This window comes from Nanorana parkeri, unplaced genomic scaffold (genome assembly GCF_000935625.1).
Source record: "Nanorana parkeri isolate BGI_ZX_2015 unplaced genomic scaffold, ASM93562v1 scaffold478, whole genome shotgun sequence".
Classification (NCBI taxonomy): domain Eukaryota; kingdom Metazoa; phylum Chordata; class Amphibia; order Anura; family Dicroglossidae; genus Nanorana; species Nanorana parkeri.
In genome coordinates, this window is record NW_017306746.1 from 800422 (window position 1) to 814311 (window position 13890).

Sequence of the window (13890 nt, forward strand, 5' to 3'; positions counted from 1 at the left end):
AAATTAGCGGTCATCAGCGGCTTGTGAGCCGCTGATGACAGCTATTAATTTAAAGGGGACAGTCTGCTGAACAGTTCTACTATAAGCTGATGGTCACTAAAGCGACCATCAGCTTATAGTAGAACTGTAAATGCCAGGTCCGTACGACGTACTGAGCTGGCCAGCTGGAAGCACTTTTGTAGCTCCGTACGACGTACGTCCTTGGCAGCGAAAGGGTTAAAGAACTTTTGTACGAAATACATTTCTTTCCCCTTTCTATTAGTTGATGGGGTCAAATCTACAATCCATTTAGACCGTAGTGACGAAAAAACTCGAAGCGGGATGGAAATTTTTTCTTGAACGAAGTTCTAACAGTGAATGTGGTTTTCGCTCGGGAAACTCCATTCATTCCAAAATCGAATGTTAAATTAAGAACAAAGTTTTGTTAGACATTCGTCTAGTGTCTGATGGCAGAAAGATCTTTCATTGGTAAAGAAAGATCTTTTTAGTTGGAAATCTACTAGCGTATTGGTAGCTTTACCCAATCCCTTCCCCACTTCAGCTCTGGTCCCTGTCCCTCCTCCCCACTTTTTTTGTACTTCATATCTTTTTGCCTGAATGACTGAATAGCCACGATTGGCTCAGCAAATAATTTTTTCTTTAGATATACAATGGTCAATACTTTTATACCTTGTATTTTGTGATGTTGCAACCCTAACAATTTGTAACCCTTGTTACCCATATACACCTGTTATGTAGGTTTTGAAACTTCTCGATGAAAATGATCGAAGAGTAAAAATGTTGTTTTTTTGCATAGCTTGTAATTACACAGGGACCAGCTAGACTTGCTTATTACACATTCAAGGCCTGCTTGCTACTTGGTAGTGCTGCATCTTATTGTTCCCCCTTCAGCCTACTAGTCAGGGCTGACTCTGTGTGCTTGAGATTTTTAATCTCAGCAGTTGCTGATTAAGAGACTGAATGACTAAATGAAAAGCTGAAAGCCAGTAGGGGGAAATTCAACAAATCTGTACATGTAATTAATAATGGAAAGATGGTACAGGAAGCATGTGTAAACTATCTGAGTACCACATCAAAATTACCATAAGCCTACAACGTGTTTTCACATCATTTCCCTGAATAGAAAAATAAGGGAAATTTCTAATTCATACCACAATGATGATGAGATGGAATGTGTATTTTAAAACCACAAAATATATTTTCTGGTCTTTTAAGATGGTGATACATCCCATTTTGTAGAGATGAATCATATTTACAAAGCAACTAATAGATTCCCTAGTGTAAACTAAAAGGACAGGACATGCTGTGCATGTGGCTTGCACACAATCAGTGCTGGGCTAATACAGAGACAACTGTATAAGTCAAAGATAATATTCTTTTCAAAAGTAGCTGACTTTAATGTGACCCAGCAGTAGCCCTCGTAGCCTCAGTCATCTTATTCCACACTCAACACAGACAATAGACTTCTGTTCAGAGAAGGAAAGCATCAAACTTACAGGTCTGTTACTAAACAGACTAATCCTGGTTATATGAACTTCATTAACTAACAGGTTCAGCAGCACATACAAAACAGCCAACAGTCACTGCAGCTAGATGGAATAAGATATATATAAGATATTAAATGGCCACAGATAATTGCAAAAGTTGTCAAGGAGAAAAGGGTACTAAACACTGCACTGGTCCCATTTGAAAAAGGTAGCACATTCTAGTCTCAGGTACAGAGAATAGTTACCTCCTTTTATTTTTAATAGGTGCATTTAAAGCACACCTGTAATAATAAAACAAATCCCTCAAACCCACCCCCTTGGGTGCCTACAGTATAGTCACTACTACTTGAGCCATGTTCAAAATCCTGGTTCCAGGCCCAAGAACACTGTGGCATACAATGCAAAGTGCAAATACAATCATTGTACAGGAAAAATCAACATCTGAGCACAGAACACGATCAGTGGGTGTTATTGGCTAAGGTGTTATTACATTGTGATACAATTAGGGTAAAGAGGATGGGCAAAGTGGTTCTCTCTAACAGAAAACTTCCCCACTGCTGTTCCATTTATCTGTGAGGTCCCTCACAAATACCTGGTACATCTGGTTATAAAGGAGCACATCACTTTCTTCCCTTACTCCTAAAAATCCAGTGCTCTGGCCTGAGCATCCAATCCCCAGCCACGAAAACTGATCTGGGGGAGAAGGTAAACCCGTGTGAACTCAGCCACAGACCGACATAGAGCTTACACAAGGTATAGGCTCAGCGCTCCACCACGTGGATGGAGTACTGGGGAAAGCATAGGGATGGTAAGTATCAGTGGTGGGGACCTTATGTCAAGAGAACCTGTCACCCTGGCCTAAAGTGACACTAAACTCAGGAATTAAATCTTAAAAACTCATTCAAGTACCTTAAACTATTAACAACAATATATCCTATTTGTGTATCACTCAGCTGTAGATCCTCAAATCATTTCTGAATTTGTACCGACGCTTTCCTTTCTTCTGAAGGCTGGCTACTTTTGTTCCCCATGGTCCCTGTGTGTGCTATAAAGTAGCCACCACTCCCAGCTCACTCCTCTGATGGACTACAATCTCATGGTTAGTTTTCGAATTTGTATTGGAGGTAGTAGTCCATCATAGAAGAGAGTTTGGAGCGGGGACTAATTTACATTTTACAACACACACACAGAATTCAGAGATGATTTGTGGATCTTAAGCCAAGGGGCAAACAAATAAGATACATTTTTCTTAATAGTTAAGGTACAAGAATGCATTTTTAATAGGGTTGCACAGATACCAAGTACAGTACTCGGTACAAGTACGAGTACATGTACCGATACTTTTGAGCTCCAAGACTATACTAGAGAAAAATTCAAAAATTAGGAGGCCACTGTCATTTGTAAGGAGCACACGGAGCTCCTGGGATTTGTACATCTCTGTTTTAATGTACGATTTTGTTTTTATAAATATATATAAAGGGATGCACAGATACCAGTTTTATGAGTACGAGTACTGGTCCTTGCCGAGTACTTACAAGTACGAGTACTGATACATTTTTGTTTATTGTCATGTGACAGTTTTTCTAAAACAATACAGACTAATGATTTCAGGGCAGTGGTGGAGTGCCAGAGCCAGGTCCCAGCTGCAACCGCTGCAACCCTGGTAGTTCTCATGAAAATGCCAAGTATCTGCACTGGTACTCGAAAAAGTATCTGTGCATCCCTAATTTTTAAGAATTAACTCCTGAGTTTAGTGTCACTTTAAATAAAGACTAGTCTGGTCTGAAGCCCAAACATGAACCTTCTAAACTGCTGTCATTGCATTAGTTGTCAACAGCTGGGCTCATAAAGAAACCTAGGTAAGGACTACTTATTCCTTTCCTAGGCCAAATGTCACATAATGTGGGAATGGCCTGAAATTAGCAAGACATTTTGCTTATTGAATATGTGTAACCCACTTCAGTGTATTTTGGGACGGAGTGAAGAGATCAAGGTACCTTCATCATTGAAAACTCTATTTACCCTGCTCAAAAATTGATAGCTATACACTGAAGAAGAGAACGACACCCAACACTTGATGAGTGGAAGGGATTGGTTAACTGTATACTTCCATTGTACAAGCTTACCTATACATCCAGAGAATGCCCACAAAAATGTGATGCAATATGGTGGGTAAATATACAGGACACAACTAACCTACTAGCCCCCACTGAAATATCTCGACCTACTCTAAATTAGATATCTCAAGGTTGTTTGTATCAGAACTAAAAAATAGACTATTATAAAATTGCCTGTCACATGTAACGGATTGTCATTTTACTTTTCTAATGTTTAATAAAAGCAATAAAATACCTTTAAAATGCAAAAAAAGGAATACTTACTTCAGTCCAGGTATATCCAGTAAGTTTGTGAGACCTGTCCAGTTTAAATCCAGCATCTAAAAGGGAAAGACAAGAAAACACTGGTTCAGTTGGGCAGCATGTAAAGAAAAATGCAAATAATGCATACTACTTCCATAATGAGACATTTACAAAGTTTGTTACTAATACAGCCTGGTCACATCCAAGAATCATTTATCACATAAATCAGCACAAACACAGATCAGTTATGTTATCAAACTAAAACACAAGTAGGGTCTACAAGCCTTAAGGTGCAACTGAACTCAAAAGCTTTTTTTTTAGTTTTAGATAAAGTGGAGAGGTATTAGAACACCTATCAGGTTTTTATTGCTGTATGTCTTCTTTATTCACCCTCCTTATTTGTCCTGGTGACCATTACCACTGAAAGTGACAGAAAATCAAATTTTGGGTTGTCTCAAGAACAGAAATAGATGAGAACGCTTGGGGACACTAGTTCTTGTTACTCTGCTGACCACCAGAGATTTCCCTCACTTCCTGTTGTGGCTTATTCGACAGAAAGTGAAGGGAAATCTCCCAACAGGAAACAGATGACAAAAAGAAAGCCGACATGTTATAACGCTCCCCTATTCTAAAGAAAAAAAAAGGGAGAAGGTTTTGGATTCAGTTCAAGTGCGAAATTAAGGCGGTAGGATTGAAACCCAGCATATACGTATAAATACAGGCAGTGGACATTTTATGTCCACTGTGTATGGTCTTACACCAAAGGGGTGGACCCCCAAACTTTGCCTACTTCTTTTTTCATTTTCCTCACTTCTATTTCATTCTCACACTGGTGTAATGTCGCCAGATCTCCAAGGTAACCATTTACCTCTGCGGAACATTCATTGGCTGTTCTAAATTCACTCTAAATTGTCTGTATGCTGTGATTTTCTACTTCTGAATGTTCTCTAATAAACTGTAATTAAGCAAAAACAAAAAACTAAAACTGAAAACAGAAACTGGACGGAAGCACTTATACAAACTACATTGCAGTGGTCAGGTTGCTAAACCAGTTTATGTAATGAAAGTAACAATCTTGACAGTTTATGTGCCACACCTTCACTCTGCTGCATGTCTTACAGTTTACTTCTCAATTCCAGTAGATCAAATCTGTAGATTCAAACATTTCACCAAAGAACTAACCATACAAATATATAATATCAGCAGCATGTGAGTAAACAGCTTATTTAATTGTTGACATACCGGGCGTCGGATGAAGAATAATGTTATTGCGCCAACAATAGGGACATCACCAATAAGAGGTTCTAAGATGACTCTCAGCATCCCATGCAGCTGGCAAAAAAAAAAAAGCATAGCAGTGTTATTTTGGTGTAATGAAATTAAAGTCAGATTAAAGACAGATAAGTCTTTTCAACTTCTAGTTTAAGTGCTGCTGTATATAGAATATATATATATATATATATACACACACACATATACATACACATATACATACACACAGATAATGGTAAGGTTACCTATATCGAAGAGCTTTTAAAAAATTCACAGATGAACATGTAAATGTTTTGGAGCTCAAGATAGCTGCATGTCTCTAAGAGAAAGGTTGTATGGCAGCATTTTTCTGTACACTGCTCTCATTCTACCCCATAGCAGAACAGTTTCTTTCATTTGTAACAGCTGAAAATGGCTTCTAAATAGGATCAGCAGTGCAGGTATTGCAGGATGTATACAGTTGTACAAATATATCACGTAGCCAAGAAGATAAGTGACGCTTGTACGCTTTTTATTTTAGATTTATAGATTCTTTAATCCACATGCATGGCCTGCGATTTTCACCTGTGGTCCACTCACCTGCACACCTTTCACTCCAGCTTTACAAAAATACTTTTTCACCTCCACATCAATTTCCATATCTCCAACATAGCTAAACAGAGAAAAAGAAAGTCAGTCAGTGGTGTGCTGAATGACATCTGGCTGTACAGACAAGCAGTGATTAGCATATCTAGGATGGATTTAAATAGCTAAATTTAAAGAGACACTGTCACCTTACCCAAGCATTATCCCCCCCTCACCCCATGTCACCATCCAGGAAGCATGTATAAAGAATCAATGTTGCTGCCTGAAGATACTCCCCAGATGGTGGGCACACTCATGCTACCACAGGGCAGCAGCTAGAACACATATTAGGCAAGTATAAGAGTCATGCAATTTTTAAGTTGTAAGGGGAGATGATGCACACTTGTCGTTGGGCTTTAAAATTGCTTTAACTCGATAAACATATATTATTTAATTTGGAAAAGGACACACATGGGAGAACAATAATAACTTGCCTGATATTCAGGTCCAGTATAATTTGCTTCTTGTCCATTTCTGTATGAGCTTTGACACCAATCACCTTTGGCGCCTGCATAAAGTACAGAACACAGTAAGAAGAGGCTTGCTATGAAAAGCAGCATTAACCGCAAAACATTTTCAAGGTTTCAATGGTGCCATAAACAATTCACATATTAAACATTGTTATTAAATACTTAATACATAGGCTACTTTAAACTATAAAAACAAATTGTAGACATAAATATGTCAAAAAAAGATATGTATTGCCATTCCAAGCAATGTACCTGAAATAACCATTTTTAAAGTAAATACAATAGGCCAAAGTAGTTTTATTAAATATACTAGGATTCATGGACCAAATTTTGGAATGGGAAACTGTTCTTTGTTTGTACACTCCAAAAATACTATAGAATATGAAAGCTAGAATGGCATTGGTTGCTATAGGCAGCAGGAAAAGTAGTGTTTTTACAACATTTCAACCATAAGGTTTAAAAGGAGAACTATGAGGTGAGTGTTTTTCACTCACCTCATAGTTCTAGCCGATCTGTGACAATGAGACTCCCTCCCGTTACCCTAAGGAGAACTATGGGGTTAAGGCTTTTCCCCATAGTTCTCCTTAGGGTAACGGGAGGGAGTCTCATTGTCACAGATCGGCTAGAACTATGAGGAGAGTGAAAAACACTCACCTCATAGTTCTAGCCGATCTGTGACAATGAGACTCCCTCCCGTTACCCTAAGGAGAACTATGGGGTTAAGGCTTTTCCCCATAGTTCTCCTTAGGGTAACGGGAGGGAGTCTCATTGTCACAGATCGGCTAGAACTATGAGGAGAGTGAAAAACACTCACCTCATAGTTCTAGCCGATCTGTGACAATGAGACTGTCACAGGTCGGCTAGAACTATGAGGAGAGTGAAAAACACTCACCTCATAGTTCTAGCCGATCTGTGACAATGAGACTCCCTCCCGTTACCCTAAGGAGAACTATGGGGAAAAGCCTTAACCCCATAGTTCTCCTTTAAGTTCATGAATACCAAACAATCTAAAAAAGTAGTTTTGCCTTGCTTCACTTCCAACTAAGACGTTACAAGGCCAGGTGCTGTCCGATTGGCTTGTGCTGTCCTTGGAAACAAATGTGCTCTTTGAAGTCGCACTATTTATACACAGAGCATAAGGAGGATGTCAGAGAAGTTAAATTGGAGATCCAACACTTCATCATTTCTCAGATTTAACCTGTTGTGTGGGAACATTTCTGTTTTTGGACTTCCTGACATGATTCTCTTAAAAAACACTAATACGTTATGTCCATCTAATTCTAATATAAATACAGTACAATGCAAACATTTTAGGCACTCTAAAAAAACTGCTGTAAAGTGAAGATGCTTTAAAAAAATATGATGCAATGAATAGTTTTTATTAATCAATTAACCTACAAAGAGCATAAACAAAACAATTGAAATCAAATCATTATTGTATGCGTCTCCTCTTTGTTTTTAAAACATCATTAGTTCTATGTACACACGTTTTTTAAGTAATTGGCAAGTAGCATGTCCAAAACATCTAGGAGAACTAACTACATTTCTGTGGATTTAGGAGGTCTCAGACGCAGACAGACTCAATGATGTTGAGCTCAGGAGTCTGTGGAGGCCTTTGCTGAAGATAATTTGTAGGCCCTGTTCACATATTAGCAGTCTTCTGCGTGTATTCATACGCACGGAAACGCACAAAACATAAACATTAATACATTTAAATGTATACTGTTAACACTTGTGCGGCGTCCACGCGGTACGATAGTGCGCATCACACAAAATAGTCAGAGTGCGATATTGTGGGCGGATTCTGCACGTTGTGGCTTTAGTAATAGCGGAATCCGCGCATATATGTTAAAATTTGCGCATTGTTGTACCGTGCAGTTGTCCGCTTTTGTCTGTATAGATTTAGGAGCTCAGCTTTAAATGTTTAACAGAAATAACAATAGCCAGCCTCCCTACTAACATTACCGAATCCCATTTTGTTTCTTACCTTATGACCAACGTTGATTTTTGTAAAATAAAAAGTGGACAGGTGAGTATTGCTTGAGCGAACCAAAGGGGCTATAGTGTCTATTAACATCTTCTCAAGGTACTGCCCAATAAATGGCCACATCTGTGCTAGAAGCTGAAAGAAAGTTGTACACAAGTCAAAATATATCAAACTTTTATGACATTGTGCCTCAGGATCAGTTGTATTTGAGAAGGTGTGAGTACTGTCCATAGAATTCCATAAATTCTTCACTTTCATGCTTAAAATAAACAATGTTTAGAAAGTTGCTTGTAATGTACAAGAAAAGGAATAACTTTTTTATATTCTTTAGTAATATAATTATTATAATATGCCTATTCCCTTTCACGATTGTATCTTTCATTAGACTTGGATGTCAAAGGAAGAAAAAAAAAAAACTTGTGCACATTATACAGAAATTTTAAATGCAAAGCGGATAACAAGAGTTTTCATTTATGAATACTGGTGTAGATATTATTTGTGTCTAACATTCAGATGTAAGCATTCACCACTTTGCTAACTGAGCAATTATTTTATTTTGCGCACACGTTACAATCAGAATTATTGGCTAGAAACTTGCTTAAAACCCCCAAAACGATAACATTTTTTTTGAACGAAAAGGGCCTTTTAGTGCGCACAAACACAATATGGTACCCAGTGTTTTTGTAAATTATTATAGATAGGGTTGTGTTGGGTAAATAGATACCAGACATGTCAAACCTTAAAATTTGTGGGTGCCTGTAAAATGGCAAAAAACGACAGCACCCAAAATTGCCCATAGGCAACGCTTCACAAGCCTTTACTGATCATGAGTTGAGCAGATCGGTGCTTATCTGCCTCTGATCCACCCACTCTGCTGGTCTAGGGCCTGCATGAAGGACAGTGGAGCCCGGGACAGCCGGCAGCAGTGGTGTAAGGGGGAGGGGAAGGGGGAGAGGATATCGCATGCTCTTCAACACCTTTCAAGTGATCGGTCGGCTGTAGAGCGCCTTGTATGTGAAAACTGGGTGGCGGCTGTAAAAATACAATATCAAGATCTTGGGTGCTGCAACAGTCATGATCTTGGTTTCAACCACTTTAATACTGGAGGTTAATTTACGTATGTTGGTGCTAAAGTGGTAAAGCCCAAATCCAGCATTATTTTTTCATTGTTGGGGCATGCTACCTGTGAACCCACTAGAAATAGTTCTTTTCACTTTCTGTCCTGGTGGCGTGGGGCTCAAACAGACACAAAATATTGGGGAATGTCTCCAAAAGAGTCTGCAACAAAACTTTTTTTTTTAGTAGAGGTTAAATAGCCCCTGGTACCAAATGAGTAAACAGTGAGAGGGGACCTATATTATAGAGTCAATGACAGTAATAAAAATCTAACAAAAATGTTACCTGTTCCCTACATTATCCAAAACAAAAATTGACACAAGTTCGATTTCACCAAGGCAGCAGAACAAGCAATCCCCTATCCATTCACATACTCTAGAAGAGACCCCCATTTTGGCAGTATACAATACAGTATTGATATGTGAAGGCCCATAATGAGATACGATGAACATTCTTACCTTGTTCAGCCATTCTGCTTTCTCTACATCAGGGAAAGTTACCTGCAGAAATAGAAAGATGCAATGTGATTTTTTTTTTCTCTGGAGATAATTTGTAATTATAATAATTGATTACAAGTTTGGGTTTTATTTAAATGAGAGTTTATCTATGTGCCTATGACACACCTTTGATGTGCCAAACTGCATAGACACCATCTATGAACATGGCTGCTCTTGAATGCAGCTCAGCGCACTTTTTAGATCCCTCAGGAACATAAAAAAAAAGAACCTATGTGTACAAACCTTAGTGGTACTTTACGGATATCAAATCTGATGCACAATGTTATTCTTCCTATAGAGGACACCAATTGCCATAAAAGAATCTTCAGTCTTCCTGTGGCGTCTACCTCTTAAAGCTATTACCCACAAGGTAGTATTGAACATAAATTCTAAAGCGTGCCATACACTGCTCTAATGTCCTCAGGGTCAGCAGGACTGAAACTGTGTGTGGCCCTGGTGGCACCACTCCATTAAACAAAGGTTGATTTTTCAATTTGACTTTTGTTGAAGGAGCAAAGCTGAAAATTGTCAGGCGAAAAATGACTGCAGTCAAGTAGATATAGACACTGTCCAAGTATTCTCACTCTTGAACGAGAAAAAACGGCACGTGTATGGCCAGCTTTAATTTCTTCAAAGAACTATGGACGGAAATTTGATTAACCTTTGCAGTGGGGCTACCCCCACGCTGCAAGGGTTACCTGCTCATTTTTGCATGAGGTACAAAAAAAAAAAAGAGTTATACTCACCTAAACCTCTGAGCCAGCTGGCTCTTAGACTGGTTCCTAGAGCATCTCCCCTGCTCCTTTGCAGTGGTCTAGGAATCCTCGAGTCATCACATTCAATACAGTGTATTGGACGTGAGGATTCCAAAAGGGACATGCCATCGCTGCAGAGGAGGAGGCAGAGCTGTCGGCTCTGAGGTTCGGGTGAGTATAACCTTTTTTTTGGACCCTAGGCAAAAACGAGCAGTTAACCCTTGTATTGCAGAGGTAGACCAACTGCAGGGGTTAATACAATTTCTATCCAAAGTTCTTCTTTAATCATTATCCTTCTGGCATGGTAAAACTAATCCAAGAGAATATACTGACATCTTCCATCATGATGAAGCCCCGTGTAGTGTACATCACTTCAGTACTCAACGCAATGGCCTTGGCTGCAGAACACACTGTGCTGTTTATTCACTGATAACAGTTTCCGCTTGTTTATTTCATACGAAAATGTGACTATCTTGTGCAGATGATAGCATCAGTGGGTGAGGAAACTGAGGTTACTTGTATGAAAAGAGGAAGGGGAGAGGTGCTGGCCTGAGAAGAAGCTAATGAAAGAGATGGAGAAAAAGAAAATTATAATAAAACAATCGGAAGAGGCCGAATAATGGCAAGAATGGAAAAAAAGTGTATGTGTAGTATTCCCTCACTGTACCCCGTCTGGCTGCAATCAGACTCCAAATCACGTAGGGTGACATCATGTCTGCTTTACAGGCCTAGCCATACACTAGCGTGAGTGAAGACCACAGCAAGCTCTAAAGAATGGCAAATGCAGAATACATTAACAGATACTACTAAGCAGTGCTTTCCTGTAAGTGTTGGACACACGCCACTGGTAACACACATCCTCTTTTCGGGTGGTACACAGCAAGGATCACCAGCCAAATAAAAAAAAAGGTGAATGAAGCCCACATCTAAAAATACTTGTCCACAGATAAACAGCCACTACACGTTTGAGAACATCTCTGAATGAGAATATGTCAAACCAGGCAACAGGTATACAAGAAAATAAAAACCAAATACGTGTAGATGGCAAATTAAAAAAATAAATAAGACCCATTCACAGCAGAGCGTTACATTAAGCGAATGTTACTGTGCATTTAGCAAACACTATCAAACAGTGCACCTAGCGTGTGGTACCCTGCACTAGGTACATTGCAATGCCAATGATTTGAAGGACATCCTGACAGTACCGCAATACCATGTGTTGCAGCATGCACTACTTGTAAACCCCGCTCTGCATCACTGTAAGCCTCATTCTGCATCAGTGTTCAGTACACGTGCATGTTATTTTCCCCCTTTTTTTAAGAAATGCAGCCATTAAGCAGCAGTTACCAAAAGCAACCATCAAGTAGCGGTTACTAAAAGACAAGTAGCAATGCTCAAAGCAACCATGAGAAGAATTACATATGATATCAAGACGGTCCTTTTTTGTATATTATAATCACCAAGTCTAAGGCTAAAGCTGGCCATACACTGCTCAAATCATTTAAACAAATCAGTTAAATAAAAATAATTGACATCAGGGTTCTGGTGTCATTGTACAGTATTTGTTCTTTCATTCATATGTAGATTACCTTAGATTCACATCTGCATTGAATAGCAAATACAATGAAACAATGCAATCCCTGTATTTACTCAATGACATTTGCAAATACATTTGTCTACAAAATTGGCTGCATTTTAACAGCTGCACCTGCTGCGTAATACAAAGCAATTACTAGCTGCCAGTTTGACAGCTAATAAATGCCAGTAACAGTGATGGGGAAGGGGGGGACGGTGTCAGGGGGCCAGGAGGTAGACATTCAAGATGCAGCCAAAATAAGTTTTTTAGGACATATCAAACTTTCCTTTACCACTTCAGGATTTAAAAGGCCCAGGAGTAGAAAGCAGAAACTACTACTGCTACTAGTTATTAATTGTGAACTTTGAAATATTGTCAGGGTGGCAGAGAGCGATCACCCAAGCCTGGGCCAAATCTACTGTCACAACATCATATACGGCAATTATTTACCTCTAGCAGGCCTTCAATCTCATGTCTCATCCTTTCTCAACCGTGGTGCTTCACAATTGTCAGAGTGTTATGCTGTGAAGAGGGCTCCTATGTGAGAGGGGGAATTGAAGGGGGGCTTCTGATATGCGGAGAGGCTCTTAGCGTGAGAGGGGGACTCCTGACATGAAATGGGGGTTCTGATGTGAAGGAGGCTCCTAATATGAAAGAGGAAATCCTATGGATTTTTCTGTTTTTGCGTGGGGTCCCCCCTTAAAACCCATACCAGACCACTATCCGGTCTTCACATATGAGGCTAGGGTGCCCCAAGATTTTGCATACTTTTAAAGGGTGATTGAAAAAAAGGTTGAGAAACACTGTCTTAGAGCAATGTTTACCTCTGACAACATACAACTGCATTGATTTGCTGATCTGGAACTAACCAGAAATAGATAATCAATTGGCAAACAGATGCATCCTTGTAGATGACCTGTACAAAGATCAGTAAAAGAAAGGGCTGACCTATCACAGATGACATCTGGTTATCATCAGACAAGCAATGCAGCCTTTATGATGGGCGGACAGTATGTCAGAGTGGTAGACTATGTTGTCTTACCACATATAGGCTCAAATAAAAATGGCAGTTTGCAGCAGATATCACCAGACTTTGTAGTGCAGCCATTGCTACACAAGTAGAGAAAAGAATGATACAGTGGGCTGGAATATCAGGTCTCTTGATTGGTTCCTAATTAAAAATACATGAGATACTGTATTTGGAGTCATTATTGCAAGTGAGCAGCAGGCTTGACATTTTGAAAAATTAAATAATATTCCTTGGGAAGCTATTAAATCTCTTTCAAAATTGAAAGTGTAATCATTTGCTACAGTAGGTAGGTATACAACCTTTTCTTTTAAGTTCCACCCACCATGGTCATTATGCAGAAGTCTCTCTGGTTCTTGTCATGATTTACAATACAGAGAAAGCCTTACCCCGCCTTTATAATGGCTATGGTAGGAAGAGTTTGACACTTGAGTATCTGAAATTTAAAAAGCCAGTAGCCGAAAAAGTTTGGGGTGGGCACAGGCTTTATAAAAGGTTATATACACACATCATACCACTTCTTGTTTGGCGCTGCTTTTCCGGAATAATAGTCCGGTAACCAAGGGACAATGCAAAAACCGTTCATAAATACAATTTTCAGCTTTGCTCCTTCAACCGTTCATAATACAATCAGAACAAGCCACACAAGGCAGTTAAGCTGTGGTTATTACCACATCCTCTCCAAGGTGCAACAGAAGAAATGAGTAATGATCACATTA

The 13890-nt window shown here is 39.3% G+C and overlaps 1 protein-coding gene across 1 annotated transcript in view; it reads right to left on the reverse strand.

The window, feature by feature from the left end:
* ESYT1 (extended synaptotagmin 1) overlaps window positions 1-13890 on the reverse strand; it is an 86231-nt gene that overhangs the window by 38253 nt on the left and 34088 nt on the right. Inside the window, exons 2-7 of the mRNA XM_018560794.1 lie at window positions 9775-9816; window positions 8201-8335; window positions 6178-6251; window positions 5699-5771; window positions 5090-5179; window positions 3869-3924 (exon numbers count right to left, since the gene is read on the reverse strand). Coding sequence (XP_018416296.1) covers window positions 3869-3924; window positions 5090-5179; window positions 5699-5771; window positions 6178-6251; window positions 8201-8335; window positions 9775-9816 — 470 coding nt within the window. The remainder of the gene's footprint in view (window positions 1-3868; window positions 3925-5089; window positions 5180-5698; window positions 5772-6177; window positions 6252-8200; window positions 8336-9774; window positions 9817-13890) is intronic.